The 21,586-nt window shown below is 40.0% G+C and overlaps 1 protein-coding gene across 9 annotated transcripts; it reads right to left on the bottom strand.

The window, feature by feature from the left end:
- Positions 1-1,388: 1,388 nt before the first annotated feature.
- Positions 1,389-21,120, bottom strand: LOC133589457 (uncharacterized). 9 transcript variants are annotated; one of them, XM_061941931.2, is made up of 9 exons: positions 21,047-21,120; positions 16,048-16,147; positions 7,009-7,381; positions 6,883-6,941; positions 6,783-6,807; positions 6,638-6,718; positions 6,492-6,572; positions 6,338-6,426; positions 6,071-6,255 (listed from the first exon to the last, which is right to left on the bottom strand). In XM_061941931.2, exons 1-8 carry the CDS (start codon positions 21,091-21,093, stop codon positions 6,341-6,343), a joined length of 852 nt encoding a protein of 283 aa, XP_061797915.1. In that variant the 5' UTR covers positions 21,094-21,120; the 3' UTR covers positions 6,071-6,255; positions 6,338-6,340. The 9 variants fall into 9 exon arrangements, with proteins under 9 accessions (XP_061797969.1, XP_061797954.1, XP_061797961.1 ...); XM_061941945.1 differs by having other exon boundaries at positions 6,072-6,255; positions 6,327-6,390; positions 6,537-6,572; XM_061941924.2 differs by having other exon boundaries at positions 6,077-6,255; positions 6,327-6,426.
- Positions 21,121-21,586: the final 466 nt, after the last annotated feature.

Here is a 21,586-nt window from a genome sequence, read left to right as displayed (position 1 = left end):
GTATTGTCTTAAAGGCCTACTGAAAGCCACTACTAGCGACCACGCAGTCTGATAGTTTATATATCAATGATGAAATCTTAACATTGCAACACATGCCCATACGGCCGGGTTAACTTATAAAGGGCAATTTTAAATTTCCCGGGAAACGTCCGCTTGAAAACATCTAGGTATGATGACGTTTGCGCGTGACGTCGATGGTTGAAGCGGAAGTAATGGGACACATCGTATCACAATACAAACAATACAAGCGTCCCGGAAGAGTTAGTGCTGCAAGGGGTTCTGGGTATTTGTTCTGTTGTGTTTCGGTGCGGATGTTCTCCCGAAATGTGTTTGTCATTCTTGTTTGGTGTGGATTCACAGTGTGGCGTATATTTTTAACAGAAAGTTATTTATACTGGCACCCTCAGTGTAACCTGTATGGCTGTTGACCAAGTATGCATGGCATTCCCGTGTGTGTTCATACAGAAGCCGCACATATCTTGTGAGGGCCGGCACGTTGTTAGAATGGATGAAAAGCGGACGTGACGACAGCTCGTGGAGGACGTTAAAGGCAGTGCCTTTAAGGCACGCCCCCAAGACTGTGGTCCAGGTGGACTACGAGATATAATGACTGATGAACACCTTGGTTGGATAATGAAGGTTGCCTCAGCTCAAAGCCTGAGCCCCGACATGAATGAACTAGCATCCAAGAAAAGATGGCAGGTATCTGGCTTGGGCACATCAGATTAGATCAGTGTGTTGCAAACTGAGCCGTTTAAAGTCCTGAATGGTTGGTTTATTCATTATGTTATTTTCAAATGTATTAGCCTGTGGAAAAAGTTAATGTTGATATTTACCTCAGAAGGCTTCAAATAGAAAAGAGGCATTCAATTTTTATTTAAATTGTATTTGATATTTTTTATTATTATTATTTGAAACTGGGTTTTGCCTGTCACTATTAAGTTATATAAGCCTTGATTGTTCAATATTCAATGCAAAACTTGTTTGGGTCCCTATCAAAAGGTTAATTTGTTCAACCGTGGCCCGCGGCTTTGTTCAGTTTTACATTTTGGCCCACTCTGTATTTGAGTTTGAGACCCCTGTTCTAGGAGCTGGACTGCGTGTGCGCTGTAACAGTATGTATATGTGTATATTTGAAAATAGATCCTTGTGGCACACCCAAGTCACTAATTATTCAGTCTGATTTTACGCCATTCATTTGAACACATTGTTGTAGCATAGTCAATCATTTTTTTATTGAAAAAGTGGCCCCCAATGCAGCTGAGAGGCTCCAGCAACCCCCCGCCACCCCAAAAGGGACAAGCGGTAGAAAATGGGATGGATGGATGGAAAACTTGAACTTCTTAGCAGCACCTTTAATAAAAAAGACGACAATAACAATGAGTGATATTTACACAAATATGTACGTATGTATCAGTGATACCTTATTTTAACTTTTTATTTTCTTGGCCTTTTGGCCGCCGGCATCTCTGGGTCCTGACTGGTACCTTCAGCACTGTCTTCCCCCGCTCCAGGAGGTGGAGCTGTGGAGAAAAAGTTATCACACAATACTCCTCCGGTTTTGAAGTATATGAGCAGAAGTACTCACAGGGAGGCAGGCTTTGGAAGTCCACTTCAATGTCCTGACTGGTACCTTCATCATCTTCCCCCTCTCCAGGAGGTGGAGCTGTGGAGAAAAAGTTATCACACAATACTCCTCCGGTTTTGAAGTATATGAACAGAAGTAGTCACAGGGAGGCAGGCTTTGGTTGTCCACGTCCTGGCTGTTATCATTGGCAGAATCCCTGTCTTCACCATCTCCAGGAGGTTGAGCTGTGGAGAAAAAGTTATCAGTAATTCTTCCTCCAGTTGGAAGTATATGAACACAATTACTCACAAGCTGGCGGGCCACCTCTTCCCAACTGTGTTTTGAAGTAAGATACAGATACAAGTTACAAATGAAACAGTTCATTATCAGCCCACTTAAGTAGTCATACCTCTGCCTTGAGTTGTGCCAGCTCTATTTCATGCTCCCGTTTTGTCTGCAGCAACTTCACTGCAAGAGATGGTTTAAATTTAGCCACAATATTGTAATGTCAGGTTGTAGAATCTACGTTCCTTACAGTCACAATTGAGGTCGCTAAACTCAATGTCGAGAGCTCTCCTGGCTGTTTCGAAAGTTTTCCTGGCTGTTTCGAAAGTTTTCCTGGCTGTTTCGAAAGTTTTCCTGGCGGTTTTGAAAGTTTTCCCGGCTGTTTCGAAAGTTTTCCTGGCTGTTTCGTAACTGCTCTTGGCATTTTGGTGGATCTTCAAGGCAGATTGGTAGATCTTCAAGGTGGCATCCATCTCGGCTCGGTTGGTCTTCATGGCAGTTTTAAGAGAGGCCTGTTTGCTCCTGAATTCTATGCCCCTTATTTTGGCCTCAATTACTTCTCTGTGGTGTGGCGCCATTTGGGCCAACATGAGTGGAAATTCCTGTTCAACACAAGTAAATTCTGGCAATCAATATGGCGTGATGTCTGCAGTAACAGAGCGTAAAAGCTATACACACAATACAAACAGTCACAATACGACTGATAAAGTGATTTTTTTTTAAATGTATTTATTTTTTCATTTCAACAAAACAATACACAGCAATACCATAACAATGCAATTAAATTTCAAAAGCAAACCCGACCCAGCAACACTCAGAACTGCACTAAGCAGAGCAATTGAGAGGAGACACAAACACGACACAGAACCAAAAGTAGTGAAACAAAAATGAATATGATCAACAACAGTATCAATATTATACCAGTGTTGGGACTAATGCGTTACTTTGTAACGCGTAACGTTAGTTTCGGCGGTAACTAGTAATCTAACGTTATTTTATTTGGGTTTTGGGGAAAGTAGCAAGTCTTGTCAAGTCAAAAGGCTCAAGTCATTGATGTTAAAGGCCTACTGAAATGATTTTTTTTTATTCAAACGGGGATAGCAGATCCATTCCATGTGTCATACTTGATCATTTCGCGATATTGCCATATTTTTGCTGAAAGGATTTAGTAGAGAACATCGACGATAAAGTTCGCAACTTTTGGTCGCTGATAAAAAAAGCCTTGCCTGTACCGGAAGTAGCGTGACGACGAAGGACTACGAGATATAATGACTGATGAACACCTTCGTTGGATAATGAAGGTTGCCTCAGCTCAAAGCCTGAGCCCCGACATGAATGAACTAGCATCCAAGAAAAGATGGCAGGTATTAGATCAGTGTGTTGCAAACTGAGCTGTTTAAAGTCCTGAATGGTTGGTTTATTCATTATTTTGCATTCAATTTTTATTTAAATTGTATTTGATATGCCATTGATATTTTTTAACTATAATTATTATTTGAAACTGGATTTTGCATGTCATTATTAAGTTATATAAGCCTTGCTTTTTCAATATTCAATGCAAAACTTGTTTGGGTCCCTATCAAAAGGTTCATTTGTTCAACCGTGGCCCGCGGCTTTGTTCAGTTTCACATTTTGGCCCACTCTGTATTTGAGTTTGACACCCCTGCTCTAGGAGCTGGACTTCGTGTGCGCTGTAACAGTATGTATATGTGTATATTTGAAAATAGATCCTTGTGGCACACCCAAGTCACTAATTATTCAGTCTGATTTTACACCATTCATTTGAACACATTGTTGTAGCATAGTCATTTTTATTGAAAAAGTGGCCCCCAATGCAGCTGAGATAGGCTCCAGCGACCCCCCGCCACCCCAAAAGGGACAAGCGGTAGAAAATGGGATGGATGCATGGAAAACTTGAACTTCTCAGCAGCACCTTTAATAAAAAAGACGACAATAACAATGAGTGATATTTACACAAATATGTACGTATGTATCAGTGATACCTTATTTTAACTTTTTATTTTCTTGGCCTTTTGGCCGCCGGCATCTCTGGGTCCTGACTGGTACCTTCAGCACTGTCTTCCCCCGCTCCAGGAGGTGGAGCTGTGGAGAAAAAGTTATCACAAAATACTCCTCCGGTTTTGAAGTATATGAGCAGAAGTACTCACAGGGAGGCAGGCTTTGGAAGTCCACTTCAATGTCCTGACTGGTACCTTCAGCACTGTCTTCCCCCTCTCCAGGAGGTTGAGCTGTGGAGAAAAAGTTATCACAAAATACTCCTCCAGTTTTGAAATATATGAACAGAAGTAGTCACAGGGCGACAGGCTTTGGTTGTCCACGTCCTGGCTGTTATCATTGGCAGAATCCCTGTCTTCACCATCTCCAGGAGGTTGAGCTGTGGAGAAAAAGTTATCAGTAATTCTTCCTCCAGTTGGAAGTATATGAACACAATTACTCACAAGCTGGCGGGCCACCTCTTCCCAACTGTGTTTTGAAGTAAGATACAGATACAAGTTACAAATGAAACAGTTCATTATCAGCCCACTTAAGTAGTCATACCTCTGCCTTGAGTTGTGCCAGCTCTATTTCATGCTCCCGTTTTGTCTGCAGCAACTTCACTGCAAGAGATGGTTTAAATTTAGCCACAATATTGTAATGTCAGGTTGTAGAATCTACATTCCTTACAGTCACAATTGAGGTCGCTAAACTCAATGTCGAGAGCTCTCCTGTCTGTTTCGAAAGTTTTCCTGGCTGTTTCGAAAGTTTTCCTGGTTGTTTCGTAACTGCTCTTGGCATTTTGGTAGATCTTCAAGGTGGCATCCATCTTGATTCGGTTGGTCTTCATGGCAGTTTTAAGAGAGGCCTTTTTGCTCCTGAATTCTATGCCCCTTATTTTGGCCTCAATTACTTCTCTATGGTGTGGCGCCATTTGGGCCAACATGAGTGGAAATTCCTGTTCAACACAAGTAAATTCTGGCAATCAATATGGCGTGATGTCTGCAGTAACAGAGCGTAAAAGCTATACACACAATACAAACAGTCACAATACGACTGATAAAAAGTAAAAAAAAAAAAAAAAAAAAATCTTTTACAATCAAGCAAAACACAAAAATGGAACAAACAGCAAAATATGATTAGGGAAATCGATTCGAATTCTAATCACGTTGTGCGATTCAGAATCGATTCTCATTTTTAAAAAATCGATTTAAAAAAAAAAGTATTTATTTTTTCATTTCAACAAAACAATACACAGCAATACCATAACAATGCAATCCAATTTCAAAAGCAAACCCGACCCAGCAACACTCAGAACTGCAATAAGCAGAGCAATTGAGAGGAGACACAAACACGACACAGAACCAAAAGTAGTGAAACAAAAATGAATATTATCAACAACAGTATCAATATTATACCAGTGTTGGAACTAACACTGGTATAATTAGTTAGTTTCGGCGGTAACTAGTAATCTAACGTTATTTTATTTGGGTTTTGGGGAAAGTAGCAAGTCTTGTCAAGTCAAAAGGCTCAAGTCATTGATGTTAAAGGCCTACTGAAATGATTTTTTTTTATTCAAACGGGGATAGCAGATCCATTCTATGTGTCATACTTGATCATTTCGCGATATTGCCATATTTTTGCTGAAAGGATTTAGTAGAGAACATCGACGATAAAGTTCGCAACTTTTGGTCGCTGATAAAAAGCCTTGCCTGTACCGGAAGTAGCGTGACGACGAAGGACTACGAGATATAATGACTGATGAACACCTTCGTTGGATAATGAAGGTTGCCTCAGCTCAAAGCCTGAGCCCCGACATGAATGAACTAGCATCCAAGAAAAGATGGCAGGTATTAGATCAGTGTGTTGCAAACTGAGCTGTTTAAAGTCCTGAATGGTTGGTTTATTCATTATTTTGCATTCAATTTTTATTTAAATTGTATTTGATATGCCATTGATATTTTTTAACTATTATTATTATTTGAAACTGGATTTTGCATGTCATTATTAAGTTATATAAGCCTTGCTTTTTCAATATTCAATGCAAAACTTGTTTGGGTCCCTATCAAAAGGTTAACTTGTGCAACCGTGGCCCGCGGCTTTGTTCAGTTTTACATTTTGGCCCACTCTGTATTTGAGTTTGACACCCTTGCTCTAGGAGCTGCACTGTAACAGTATGTATATGTGTATATTTGAAAATAGATCCTTGTGGCACACCCAAGTCACTAATTATTCAGTCTGATTTTACACCATTCATTTGAACACATTGTTGTAGCATAGTCATTTTTATTGAAAAAGTGGCCCCCAATGCAGCTGAGATAGGCGCCAGCGACCCCCCGCCACCCCAAAAGGGACAAGCGGTAGAAAATGGGATGGATGCATGGAAAACTTGAACTTCTCAGCAGCACCTTTAATAAAAAAAGACGACAATAACAATGAGTGATATTTACACAAATATGTACGTATGTATCAGTGATACCTTATTTTAACTTTTTATTTTCTTGGCCTTTTGGCCGCCGGCATCTCTGGGTCCTGACTGGTACCTTCAGCACTGTCTTCCCCCGCTCCAGGAGGTGGAGCTGTGGAGAAAAAGTTATCACAAAATACTCCTCCGGTTTTGAAGTATATGAGCAGAAGTACTCACAGGGAGGCAGGCTTTGGAAGTCCACTTCAATGTCCTGACTGGTACCTTCAGCACTGTCTTCCCCCTCTCCAGGAGGTGGAGCTGTGGAGAAAAAGTTATCACACAATACTCCTCCAGTTTTGAAATATATGAACAGAAGTAGTCACAGGGCGACAGGCTTTGGTTGTCCACGTCCTGGCTGTTATCATTGGCAGAATCCCTGTCTTCACCATCTCCAGGAGGTTGAGCTGTGGAGAAAAAGTTATCAGTAATTCTTCCTCCAGTTGGAAGTATATGAACACAATTACTCACAAGCTGGCGGGCCACCTCTTCCCAACTGTGTTTTGAAGTAAGATACAGATACAAGTTACAAATGAAACAGTTCATTATCAGCCCACTTAAGTAGTCATACCTCTGCCTTGAGTTGTGCCCGCTCTATTTCATGCTCCCGTTTTGTCTGCAGCAACTTCACTGCAAGAGATGGTTTAAATTTAGCCACAATATTGTAATGTCAGATTGTAGAATCTACGTTCCTTACAGTCACAATTGAGGTCGCTAAACTCAATGTCGAGAGCTCTCCTGTCTGTTTCGAAAGTTTTCCTGGCTGTTTCGAAAGTTTTCCTGGCTGTTTCGAAAGTTTTCCTGGCCGTTTCGAAAGTTTTCCCGGCCGTTTCGAAAGTTTTCCCGGCTGTTTCGGAAGTTTTCCTGGCTGTTTCGTAACTGCTCTTGGCAATTTGGTGGATCTTCAAGGCAGATTGGTAGATCTTCAAGGTGGCATCCATCTCGACTCGGTTGGTCTTCATGTCAGTTTTAAGACAGGCCTGTTTGCCCCTGAATTCTATGCCCCTTATTTTGGCCTCTATTACTTCTCTATGGTGTGGCGCCATTTGGGCCAACATGAGTGGAAATTCCTGTTCAACACAAGTAAATTCTGGCAATCAATATGGCGTGATGTCTGCAGTAACAGAGCGTAAAAGCTATACACACAATACAAACAGTCACAATACGACTGATAAAGTGATTTTTTTTTTAAATGTATTTATTTTTTCATTTCAACAAAACAATACACAGCAATACCATAACAATGCAATTAAATTTCAAAAGCAAACCCGACCCAGCAACACTCAGAACTGCACTAAGCAGAGCAATTGAGAGGAGACACAAACACGACACAGAACCAAAAGTAGTGAAACAAAAATGAATATTATCAACAACAGTATCAATATTATACCAGTGTTGGAACTAACGCGTTACCTGGTAACGCGTGCCGTTAGTTTCGGCGGTAACTAGTAATCTAACGTTATTTTATTTGGGTTTTGGGGAAAGTAGCAAGTCAAAAGGCTCAAGTCATTGATGTTAAAGGCCTACTGAAATGATTTTTGTTTTATTCAAACGGGGATAGCAGATCCATTCTATGTGTCATACTTAATCATCATTTCGCGATATTGCCATATTTTTGCTGAAAGGATTTAGTAGAGAACATCGACGATAAAGTTCGCAACTTTTGGTCGCTGATAAAAAAAGCCTTGCCTGTACCGTAAGTAGCGTGACGTCGCAGGTTGAAGGGCTCCTCACAATTCCCCATTGTTTACACCAGCAGCGAGAGCGATTGGGACCAAGAAAGCGACGATTACCCCATTAATTTGAGCCAGGATGAAAGGTTCGTGGATGAGGAACGTGAGAGTGAAGGACTAGAGTGCAGTGCAGGACGCATCTTTTTTCGCTCTGACCGTAGCTTAGGTACAAGAGCTCATTGGATTCCACACTCTCTCCTTTTTCTATTGTGGATCACGGATTGTATTTTAAACCACCTCGGATACTATATCCTCTTGAAAATGAGAGTCGAGAACGCGAATATCTCCACGACAATACATCGGTGGAGCTAACGTGATAGCATCGGGCTAAAATGCAGATAGAAACAAAAGAAATAAGCCCCTTACTGGAAGGATAGACAGAAGATCAACAATACTACCAAACTCTGGACCTGTAACTACACGGTTAATGCTGTGCCGCCTGTCTAAGCCTAGCAATGCTGTTGCTAACGACGCCATTGAAGCTAACTTAGCTACGGGACCTCGACAGAGCTATGCTAAAAACATTAACTCTCCACCTACGCCAGCTCTCATCTGCTCATCAACACCGGAGCTCACCTGCGTTCCAGCGATCGACAGCGCGACGAAGGACTTCACCCGATCATCGATGCGGTCGGCGGCCCGTAGACGGAGGAAGTCAATCCAGACAGGTGAAGACAGCAGTGCGGCGGCCGGCGTTGTAGCTTTCGACGACACCCCGGCCGCCATCAGAGTCGGCAAGAAACATATTTCCCCAAAGTTACGTACGTGACATGTACATAGCGACACACACGTACGGGCAAGCGATCAATTGTTTGGAAGCCAAAGCTGTAGTCACGGTAGCGCGTCTGCTAGCCAACTCAAAGTCCTCCTGGTTGTGTTGCTGCAGCCGCCGCTAATACACGATCCCACCTACAGCTTTCTTCTTTGCAGTCTCCATTGTTCATTGAACAAATTGCAAAAGATTCACCAACACAGATGTCCAGAATACTGTGGAATTTTGCGATGAAAACAGAGCTGTTTGTATTGTGATACAATGGTGTCCCAATACTTCTGCTTCAACCCTTGACGTCACGCGCAAACGTCATCATACCTAGACGTTTTCAACCGGAGGTTTCCCGAGAAATTTAAAATTGCACTTAATAAGTTAACCCGGCCGTATGGGCATGTGTTGCAATGTTAAGATTTCATCATTGATATATAAACTATCAGACTGGGTTTCAGTAGGCCTTTAAAGTCTAAGTCGTAAGATTTCATCATTGATATATAAACTATCAGACTGGGTTTCAGTAGGCCTTTAAAGTCTAAGTCGAGTTGCAAGTCTCTTTACATTTTGTCAAGTCGAGTCTACAGTCATCAAATTCATGACTCGAGTCCAAGTCATGTGACTCGAATCCACACCTCTGCTAGTTTCCGCCGAAACTAACTGCTGACACATGCGTTTGTGACTGGCTGCTCCGAAAACAAACCCCGCCCACTCCTCTTTGTTCCTCGTTGGAGCTGCTGTGACGTAATTACCGTCTTACCTCCTATAACACTCAAAAGCGCAGATTTCAACCATTGAAATACTTTCTATAGTTCATGACTTATGGTCAAAAAAGAGCACTGCACATCATAATGGCAGCAACAGTTTTGATGTTAAAGGTCTAAAAAAATTATGTACAATGTCCGAATTTTTTTGTTTTTGTTCTGTCCAGCTTCTCAGGCAAATCATATAGTTGATGGTAGATGCACATATCGGCTGTTCACATTGACTTTACAAAAGAGAAGTGTGGTATACCGTATTTTCCGCACTATTAGCCGCACCTAAAAACCACAAATTTACTCAAAAGCTGACAGTGCGGCTTATAACCCGGTGCGCTTTATATATGGATTAATATTAAGATTCATTTTCATAAAGTTTAGGTCTCGCAACTACGGTAAACAGCCGCCATCTTTTTTCCCCGTAGAAGAGGAAGTGCTTCTTCTTCTACGCAAGCAACCGCCAAGGTAAGCACCCGCCCCCATAGAACAGGAAGCGCTTCTTCTTCTACTGTAAGCAACCACCCGCCCGCGTAGAAGAAGAAGAAGCACGCGGATATTACGTTTCATTTCCTTTGTGTGTTTACATCTGTAAAGACCACAAAATGGCTCCTACTAAGCGACAGGTTTCCGGTTCATGAAAAGACGCAATCTCTCCATCCGCACACGGACTACTATTTCACAGCAACTGCCTAAAGACTTTCAAGAAAAGCTGGCTACTTTCCGTGCATATTGTAAAAACAAGATAGCTGAAAAAAAGATCCGACCAGAGAACATTATCAACATGGACGAGGTTCCACTGACTTTTGATATTCCTGTGAACCGCACTGTGGATACAACGGGAGCACGTACGGTGAATATTCGCACCACAGGGAATGAGAAGTCATCCTTCACTGTGGTTCTAGCTTGCCATGCTAATGGCCAGAAACTTCCACCCACGGTGATATTCAAAAGGAAGACCTTGCCAAAAGAGACCTTTCCAGCCGGCGTCATCATAAAAGCTAACTCGAAGGGATGGATGGATGAAGAAAAGATGAGCGAGTGGTTAAGGGAAGTTTACGCGAAGAGGCCGGGTGGCTTTTTTCACGCAGCTCCGTCCATGTTGATATACGACTCCATGCGCGCCCACATCACGCTGGTTTTTAATATATTATTAAAGTTTGACTGACCTATCTGACTGTTTTTTTGACATTCCCTTTAGCGCAGTTAGATGCGGCTTACAACACGGGGCGGCTTATAGGTGGACAAAGTTTTGAAATATGCCGTTCATTGAAGGCGCGGCTTATAACCCAGCGCGGCTTATGGTGCGGAAAATACGGTACTTAAAAGACCGAATGAAAGTGACTCAAAAACGACATTACAACAGACGGTGTGACAAGAGCGCTCTCTGGCGACCATTTTCCTCTACGGAAGTGACGTCACGCGCAGGTCTGAAATGGCACGTATTTCGAACGTATTTTGAACTTTACCTGAGGGGAAAGTTAGCGCCAGGGTGTTGTAAACTCAACAAAGCAACTAAAGTAGTTATTTTCTTAAAAGACCGAATTAAAATGACTCAAAAACGCCAACATTACAACAGACGGTGTGACAAGGCCGCCCTCTGGCGACCATTTTCACAGCTCAAAAACGACATTACTGTTACGCTTCGTATTTGTTATCGCACCCTTACTAACTGTATAGTTTCCTTTTATTTGTGTAGTGTTAATGCAGAAGCGGATGTGACGTGATTAACCGGCATCTTTTGACTAACTACTTGGGTTATCAATTCAACATCAGACTAACCACACTTTTTACATCTCATTACACCACAGAACGTACAAACGGTCCTTTTCCGGGCACGATAAAGTCATATTTCATGTCAAAAATGGAACGATACAAAACCCACGAAGATAAAGTAAGATCTTCAGCTGTCTGTCATTGGTTTAAAAGTTGAACCAAGTTGTGAATAAAATAACACACTTACGATGTTAGATGGCTCCATGTTCTTTATCAGAGGAAAGACAAGTGAGAATGTTCCCCCACAGACCAGTCTGTATCTTGTGTGTGACAAACACTCTAAAGGATAAAAGAGCTAACGGAATATTCTTCTGAAGAGATTCAAATACAAACGACTTGTAGAGACGTGCGCGCGCACTCTTCTTTTTAGCGATAGACTTATTAAAAAAAAATGTTTTTTTATTATCTATAGCAGGGGTGTCAAAAGTGTGGCCCGGAGGCCATTTGCAGCCCACAGCTAATGTTTTAAAGTGAAGTGAAGTGAATTATATTTATATAGCGCTATATAGACCTGGGCTCTTTACCGCCGCCCTAGTGGATCTCTGGAGCTTTTTCAAAAATGTGAAAAATGGAAAAAGATGAGGGGGAAAAATATTTAGTATGGTTTCTGTAGGAAGACAAACATGACACTACACTGTTTTATATTAAACATGCTTCACTGATTCGAGTATTTGGCGAGCACCGTTTTGTCCTACTAATTTTGGTGGTCCTTGAACTCACCTTAGTTTGTTTACATCAGGGGTGCTCACACTTTTTCTGCAGGCGAGCTACTTTTCAATTGATCAAGTCGTGGGTATCTACCTCATTCATATATATAATATATATTTACTTATTTATGAAATACATGTTTTTGTTAACAAGGTAAAGGTGTTTAATGAAAATACAAGCATGTTTAACACATATAGTTAATATTGTTAACAAGTTAAAGGTGTTTCAAGATAATACAAGCATGTTTAACACATATAGTTAATATTGTTAACAAGTTAAAGGTGTTTAAAGATAATACAAGCATGTTTAACACATAGTTAATATTGTTAACAAGTTAAAGATGTTTAATGATAATGCAAGCATGTTTAACACATATAGTTAATATTGTTAATAAATTAAAGGTGTTTAATGATAATACAAGAATGTTTAACACATATAGTTAATATTGTTAACAAGTTAAAGGTGTTTAAAGATAATACAAGCATGTTTATCTTTAGTTAATATTGGTAATAAGTTAAATGTGTTTAAAGATAATACAAGCATGTTTAACACATATAGTTAATATTGTTAACAACTTAAAGGTGTTTAAAGATAATACAAGCATGTTTAACACATATAGTTAATATTAACAAGTTAAAGGTGTTTAATGATAATACAAGCATGTTTAACACATATAGTTAATATTGTTAATAAGTTAAAAGTGTTTAAAGATAATACAAGCATGTTTAACACATATAGTTAATATTGTTAATAAGTTAAAGGTGTTTAAAGATAATACAAGCATGTTTAACACATATAGTTAATATTGTTAATAAGTTAAAGGTGTTTAAAGATAATACAAGCATGTTTAACACTTATAGTTAATATTGGTAATAAGTTAAAGGTATTTAAAGATAATACAAGCATGTTTAACACATATAGTTAATATTGTTAATAAGTTAAAGGTGTTTAATGATAATACAAGCATGTTGAACACATATAGTTAATATTGTTACCATTTAGTGGTCAATTGTACGGAATATGTACTTCACTGTGCAACCTACTAATAAAAGTCTCAATCAATCAAAACACATATAATCATCATACTGCTGTGATTATATGCATCAAGTGTTCATTCAAGGCTAAGGCAAAATATGGAGATATATATCGTGTATCGCAATATGGCCTTAAAATATCGCAATATTAAAAAAAGGCCATATCGCCCAGCCCTAGTTCAATGATGCCATTTCTGTTTGTCATGTATAATTTTGTCTATTTTGTGTTTATCCTTGAATAAACAGGTCAGTTTCTTGTTACCAACCATTGTGTATTATTCAAACTCCCCTAATTCAGCTGGCTAGTTGTTATCAAGAGTACTAAAACCCTTTTCAACATGATTCTGACAACTAAGTAGGCTAAATAACTTTAAACTTTAATACATGCTCGGATAAGCCAGTATCGGTCAGTATCGGTATCGGTATCGTATCGGTCAGTATCGGTATTGGATCAGAAATGCAAAAACAATATCGGTATCGGATCGGAAGTGCAAAAACCTGGATCGGGACATCCCTAGTGCAGGTGAACAAAGGACTTCTTTCATTAAGGTTTGTGATAAACCATCAAACCCGTTCGTTAAAAGGACTCTACAGTAATATAAAGTGACTTTTTAATGAAAGAAATGCTTATTTTTGGGACCTCGATCACCGCGTGATAATTTTTACACAAACACAAACATTTGGTGACGGGCTTGCGCCAAAATGGATAAAGACTGTTTTTGGAACCTTTTATATTCGCTTGGAAGTGTAAACGTTTTTTGATGTACCAAGTGAAGGATTTCTGTTGATTAAAAGATGACAAATGTGTTAAGTCACAGGATTTTCCTGAGGGGAACGTTTTTTTTTAGCATTTTTGTATTTATTTTTTATAAACCTTCATCTCTAATAGGCAACGTTAACACACAAGCAAATAAATAATTATAATCAAAACAAGTACAGAAACAGTACAAACAACAGTACAAAACAGCGCCAGGGTGTTGTAAACTCAATAAAGCAACTAAAGTAGAATGCAAAATACAAACCCCGTTTCCATATGAGTTGGGAAATTGTGTTAGATGGAAATATAAACGGAATACAATGATTTGCAAATCAGTTTCAACCCATATTCAGTTGAATGCACTACAAAGACAACATATTTGATGTTCAAACTCAAACTTTATTTTTTTTCCGCAAATAATAATTAACTTAGAATTTCATGGCTGCAACACGTGCCAAAGTAGTTGAGAAAGGGCATGTTCACCACTGTGTTACATGGCCTTTCCTTTTAACAACACTCAGTAAACGTTTGGGAACTGAGGAGACACATTTTTGAAGCTTCTCAGGTGGAATTATTTCCCATTCTTGCTTGATGTACAGCTTAAGTTGTTCAACAGTCCGGGGGTCTCCGTTGTGCTATTTTAGGCTTCATAATGCGCCACACATTTTCAATGGGAGACAGGTCTGGACTACAGGCAGGCCAGTCTAGTACCCGCACTCTTTTACTATGAAGCCACGTTGATGTAACACGTGGCTTGGCATTGTCTTGCTGAAATAAGCAGGGGCGTCCATGGTAACGTTGCTTGGATGGCAACATATGTTGCTCCAAAACCGGTATGTACCTTTCAGCATTAATGGCGCCTTCACAGATGTGTAAGTTACCCATGTCTTGGGCACTAATACACCCCCATACCATCACACATGCTGCCTTTTACACTTTGCGCCTATAACAATCCGGATGGTTATTTTCTTCTTTGGTCCGGAGGACACGACGTCCACAGTTTCCAAAAACAATTTGAAATGTGGACTCGTCAGACCACAGAACACTTTTCCACTTTGTATCAGTCCATCTTAGATGAGCTCAGGCCCAGCAAAGCCGACAGCGTTTCTGGGTGTTGTTGATAAACGGTTTTCGCCTTGCATAGGAGAGTTTTAACTTGCACTTACAGATGTAGCGACCAACTGTAGTTACTGACAGTGGGTTTCTGAAGTGTTCCTGAGCCCATGTGGTGATATTCTTTACACACTGATGTCGCTTGTTGATGCAGTACAGCCTGAGGGATGGAAGGTCACGGGCTTAGCTGCTTACGTGCAGTGATTTCTCCAGATTCTCTGAACCCTTTGATGATATTACGTAGCGTAGATGGTGAAATCCCTAAATTCCTTGCAATAGCTGGTTGAGAAAGGTTTTTCTTAAACTGTTCAACAATTTGCTCACGCATTTGTTGACAAAGTGGTGACCTTCACCCCATCCTTGTTTATGAATGACTGAGCATTTCATGGAATCTACTTTTATACCCAATCATGGCACCCACCTGTTCCCAATTAGCCTGCACACCTGTGGGATGTTCCAAATAAGTCTTTGATGAGCATTCCTCAACTTTATCAGTATTTATTGCCACCTTTCCCAACTTCTTTGTCACGTGTTGCTGGCATCAAATTCTAAAGGTAATGATTATTTGCAAAAAAAAAAAGGTTTATCAGTTTGAACATCAAATATGTTGTCTTTGTAGCATATTCAACTGAAAAGGATTTGCAAATCATTGTATTCCGTTTATATTTACATCTAACCCAATTTCCCAACTCATATGGAAACGTGGTTTGTATTATTAGATACTCAAAGCGCTCACAGAGAAGTGGGAACCCATCATTCATTCACACCTGGTGGTGGTAAGCTGCATTTGTAGCCACAGCTGCCCTGAGGTAGACTGACGGAAGCGAGGCTGCCAGTTTGCGCCTACGACCCCTCCGACCACCACCTATCATTCATTCATTCACTAGTGTGAGCAATTCCTCTCAAATGTGTGTTCTTTGCCAAGATAATCCATCCCACCTCACAGGTGTGGCATATCAAGATGATGAGAGGATTATTGCACATTTCCTTCTTGTGGGATGAATCAAGTGGATGATGTTTGAGGCTAAGCCAATGAACATATTTTCACGTGCAATGCTGACCTGGCCGGCTGTTTCATGCATGCCTAGTTTCATTACCGCATTTGGAGGTGTCCAACTCCCTACCATGTTTTCCTGCAGCGTGGCGTGCACCTTCCACATCTCCACCTTCATCTTCCTCAGACGCTCAGCAAGATACCTGGAAAATGTCCGCTACAAGTTACTCTCCGTGCAGGGGAAGCTGTAGTGGCAATCATCAACATTACAGTTAATCAATACAGTACTCCAGTGCAGGCCTGGGCAATTATTTTGACTCGGGGGCCAAATTTAGATAAGAAAATGTGTCTGGGGGCCGTATATCTATTTTTAGGAACGCTAATACAAAACCTCACAATAATGTCTGATTGAATGCTAAAACGTTATGACAGACCGCCTGAAAAAACGGAATGGAATTGTAAATTTTTTGACAGAATGAGACACCCAGAATGTACATGAAAATAAAGAATGTGGTATTTACAATATTAACTATGAACAATAAAACACTGAATATTGATAACATATGAGCGTCACACCCCCTCTCCCCTTACAATCAAGCGAAACCAGGGCCGGCCCGTGGCATAGGCCGTATAGGCAAATGCTAAGGGCGCCGTCCATCAGGGGGCGCCACGCCAGTGCCACAAATGTTGGAGAAAAAAAAAAAGAAAAAAAAAGTTGGTATTATTATTTCTAAATACAAAAAATAATCCCACGTTAATTAAAATGCAAAGTAAAGCCTATTTAATAGAAATATTATTTGTTACAACATTACGCACCCCCTCCCCCTCTCCCCCGCACGGTGCGCCCCTCCCTTCCCGTATCATGACTCTTTTTGGACGTCACCACATCAAAAAATCAACACAAGATGTCAAAACGGCCAAAACTGTCAGGTGCCCAGGGAAGAAAAAAGAGAAAAGAAGAGGAGGAGAAACGAGAAAAGACAGAGTTAGCAGGTAGGTAACGTTAGCCTACATGAAATTATTTGTCTGTTACAGAATGTGATAGTAACCTGGCTTTTTAGCATTAAGCTAATGCTACATGATTCGGCAATTGCTAATCAATACATAGCTAGTTCTGTTTTAACGTCGGGTTAATATTGTGGAGGGGGCTAAATTGTTATGGAAAATAATAATGTAACGTTAGGTAATTACAGTACTCACCTTACATTCCTCAGGGACATTTGTATTAGATCTTTTAAGCAGGTGTTTTTGTTTACATTGTTATTGCCTTCTGGTTAGCTAATGTTTGCCCTGCAGGTAATAGTCACTTGTCCACCCCTTTATATATTAGGTATAGTTGTCCCTTTATATATTAGGTATAGTTGTAAGTAAAAAAAAAAGGTCAAAGACAAAGCTATTCGGTTTCTTGTGAGTATATACACTTCACTGCCGATGTGGGGGGACGCCACCTAAAATCTTGCGTAGGGCGCCAGATTGGTTAGGGCCGGGCCTGAGCGAAACGCAACAAAAATGCAGCAAACACAGCGAAATATGAACGCAAAAAGTAAAATAAAAACCCCACCTACAATCTGATATATGTGATATATCACTAAGCTTTAGAACTTTGTTGTAGAAATGTCTTACCGCGTCTGTCCCTGAAAGCCCTATTTCAGGCTCTGGAAACACTCTGTGGAAACGCTGTATTAGTATTCATTCTTTTCCTATCGTTTCAGTTTCACGTCACCGTGGAGTTATGGAGTCTGTCTAGCTGATCGGAGAGCTAGCTTGCGCCGTGACTTCTATTTTGTTTGATCAGCCGTTTTACTGCCGTGTTACAGACACCGTTTGGAAACACTTAAGGTATGTAAATAAACCTTTACTAGATATTTCTGAGTAAATACTGTAAGCCATTTCATAAGGTGGATATCTGCGGTGCGGCTAATGTACGGAAAATATGTCCATGTTTCCAAGTTACCATCTCCTGAAGTTGTTGGCTGTGTGGGCGGGAACTGTTACATGATGTACATTTCAGGACAACAAAGACTGGATTGCAACTACAAAGAAGGTATTTGCTTTGGAGACATTCAGGCAGGGCCTGGAAATAATGTGCACTTCCTTTTTCTTGCTAAACATATTCCTTCTGTCACTTTTGACTTACAGTCGCATGTCTTCTTCAACTTGACAACTGTCTGATTGTGCAAAAACATGAAATGCGTCCAAAGCTGCAGTTTTGTTTGTTGGACTACAACAATGTCAAAAAGAGCAAATGTTTGTGATGTAATGCTAAAACATGTCAGTGTTTCCCACACATTCATTTATTTGTGGCGGCCCGCCACAAAAGAATTACGTCCGCCACAAATGGATTTTTCGGCTTTTGACTCGCTCGACCGCTCATAAAAGCAATGGGACTCTGTCTGTGAATGTACCTTGTAGTTACAACTCCGGTGCAGGAGGTGGCGGTAGCCTACTATGCATTGTAACTCTGCCAATAGCATTTAATTCAAGAGGGACGGACGGACGGGATCAAAATACGAGGGTAATATAGGTTATAGGTAGATAAGTTATAGCTGCATCGCTCGCGGCTCGTCATATATTAAACGTTAATCCGCGATTTCACTGAGCGTTTCACTGACGGTGAGCAGCCTGACGCTGCTTCATTAACACCGCCGCTGTTTGATTTGAGGGCCGTTTAATGATAATGCAAGCATGTTTAACACATATAGTTAATATTGTTAATAAATTAAAGGTGTTTAATGATAATACAAGTATGTTTAATACATATAGTTAATATTGTTAACAAGTTAAAGGTGTTTAAAGATAATACAAGCATGTTTAATAAAAATAGTTAATATTGTTAACAAGTTAAAGGTGTTTAAAGATAATACAAGCATGTTTAACACATATAGTTAATATTGTTAACAAGTTAAAGGTGTTTAAAGATAATACAAGCATGTTTAACACATTGTTAATAAATTAAAGGTGTTTAGTGATAATACAAGTATGTTTAATACATATAGTTAATATTGTTAACAAGTTAAAGGTGTTTAATGACAATACAAGCATGTTTAACACATATAGTTAATATTGTTAACAAGTTAAAGGTGTTTAAAGATAATACAAGCATGTTTAACACATATAGTTAATATTGTTAACAAGTTAAAGGTGTTTAAAGATAATACAAGCATGTTTAACACATATAGTTAATATTGTTAACAAGTTAAAGGTGTTTAAAGATAATACAAGCATGTTTAACACATATAGATTCCTTTCTTTCATGAAGACAAGAATACAATATAAGTTGGTGTATTACCTGATTCTGATGACTTGCATTGATTGGAATCAGACAGTGGTGTGGATAACGTCCGCATTTTCGAATGGAGGAGAAAAAAAGTCCTCCTTTCTGTCCTTCACCACATGAAAGTGGTTGGTTTTTGGCATCTTATTTGTCCAGCTTCTGTACTCCTTTGTATACACTTTACAAGAAATACATTGTCGGCAAACTCCGTAGCTTGCTAGCTTGTGCACGCCAGCTTTTTGAGACTCTTATTTTGTTAGCGCAACTGTGCAGTCGGTCTTTGGAGTTTTGACGACAGGTACGGCGCCAGAGTCTGTTGAAATAAAGTGTTTCTCGCCTTCCTGTCGGTAATTTTAATGAGCTAAAATATGTACATAAAGTGTTGTACTTATATTCCAACTCCACGTTCTTCTTGGTCATCGCCGCTGCCGCCGTCACCCCCCGCCCCCCCGACCACACCACCACAAATAGATAGATGCCTGTCCTGTGGGAAACACTGCATGTCGCATAGTAAAAATGCGGGAGGTATTTTTTCGCTTCATGAAAAAAAACACATCATTTAGACAGTATCTAAAGACAACATAAGCTTTGTGTTATAAGTGACTGTGAGTGTATTATTATTAGGAGTTGTTGGAATCAAAAGGCAAGTTTATTTTGACTGTAGTTGTAAAGATCCAGCAGCTGAAAATCAAACATTTGCTTAGTAGGCAAATAGTGAGAGCATTCCTTGCTTGGTCTTTAGACTGCAAATGATGTGTTGTTGTTGAGTGTTGGTGCTGTCTAGAGCTCAGCAGAGTAACCGTGTAATACTCTTCCATATCAGTAGGTGGCAGCCGGTAGCTAATTGCTTTGTAGATGTCGGAAACAGCGGGAGGCAGCGTGCAGGTAAAAAGGTGTCTAATGCTTAAACCAAAAATAAACAAAAGGTGAGTATCCCTAAGAAAAGGCATTGAAGCTTAGGGAAGGCTATGCAGAACCAAACTAAAACTGAACTGGCTACAAAGTAAACAAAAACAGAATGCTGGACGACAGCAAAGACTTACTGTGGAGCAAAGACGGCGTCCACAAAGTACATCCGAACATGACATGACAATCAACAATGTCCCCACAAATAAGGATACAAACAACTGAAATATTCTTGATTGCTAAAACAAAGTAGATGCGGGAAATATCGCTCAAAGGAAGACATGAAACTGCTACAGGAAAATAACAAAAAAAGAGAAAAAGCCACCAAAATAGGAGCGCGAGATAAGAAGTAAAACACTACACACAGGAAAACAGCAAAAAAGTCCAAATAAGTCAGGGTGTGATGTGACAGGTGGTGACAGTACACCTACTTTGAGACAAGAGCTATAGTGATGCATGCTTGGTTATGCTTTAAAGTCATATCCAACAATTGCGACAACGACTTTTTACTGTCAATTGAGTTTCCTTTTTTAATGATTTCTGCTGGTGGTGTGCCTCCACATTTTGTCAACGCAAAAAATGTGCCTTGGCTCAAAAAAGGTTGAAAAACACTGCTGTACACCGCAGAATGCCTTGTCTTACAGTCCGCTTATTTGGGACTTTTGTTTTACTGTCAACTACTTTTAGGACTTTTGTGCGCCTGCACTTGAAATGTCTGAGAAGACGGTAGTTCAAATGAAGTCCAGTAGCTTGTCCTGGTGTTATTTCACAGCACATCTATTACAGGATCTTTGCAGGATAGCTTGCTAACATTGAACCAAAGAATGGCTTATTGTACTTGCACCAGACATTAATGCGTCGGTAACAACTAATATACTTATCATATTTACATTAAAGTATCTCAGATCTAGAAATGACATACCTGTGTCCTTCCCGCTTTACAATTTCATTCCTGTCGTTCTGTTCCATGGAGAGCAGGACAACTCCCTTCCTTATAGCTTATGCATGTCATGTGATGTCATATTAGCATGAAGGACATCAAACATGTCCTACTTGCATTAGGACGTAAAGTAAAGTAGATTGGTGAAAGATGTTCATGATTATACAATATTACATCATTGGTTACATATTGGTATCATAGTCTTAAAAGACTACTAAGCCAGAGATGTATCAAGCACAACCAGGACATATACAGTATGTGTGCTGTTGCGTTTGACCAGTTGTTCCCCCCAGGGAATTCAAGTTTCTGGTCGTCGCTCCCAAGCTCTTTACGACACTTAAAGCTGAGTAGAAGAACCACCAGAGACAGAATAGGTATTTTGTAATATATTTGCAAAGCTTTGTAAATATAAATGAGACCAGTCCAGCATAGAACACTCAATCGCGCAGCTAAGATCGTCTGATCTAAAAAATGGAAACCTTCTATTCTATAAAGTCTCTCTCCCTCCCACCCTCGCTGTCT

Source organism: Nerophis lumbriciformis, linkage group LG03 (assembly GCF_033978685.3).
Source record: "Nerophis lumbriciformis linkage group LG03, RoL_Nlum_v2.1, whole genome shotgun sequence".
Classification (NCBI taxonomy): Eukaryota; Metazoa; Chordata; class Actinopteri; order Syngnathiformes; family Syngnathidae; genus Nerophis; species Nerophis lumbriciformis.
This window is presented reverse-complemented; position numbering and strand designations above follow the sequence as displayed.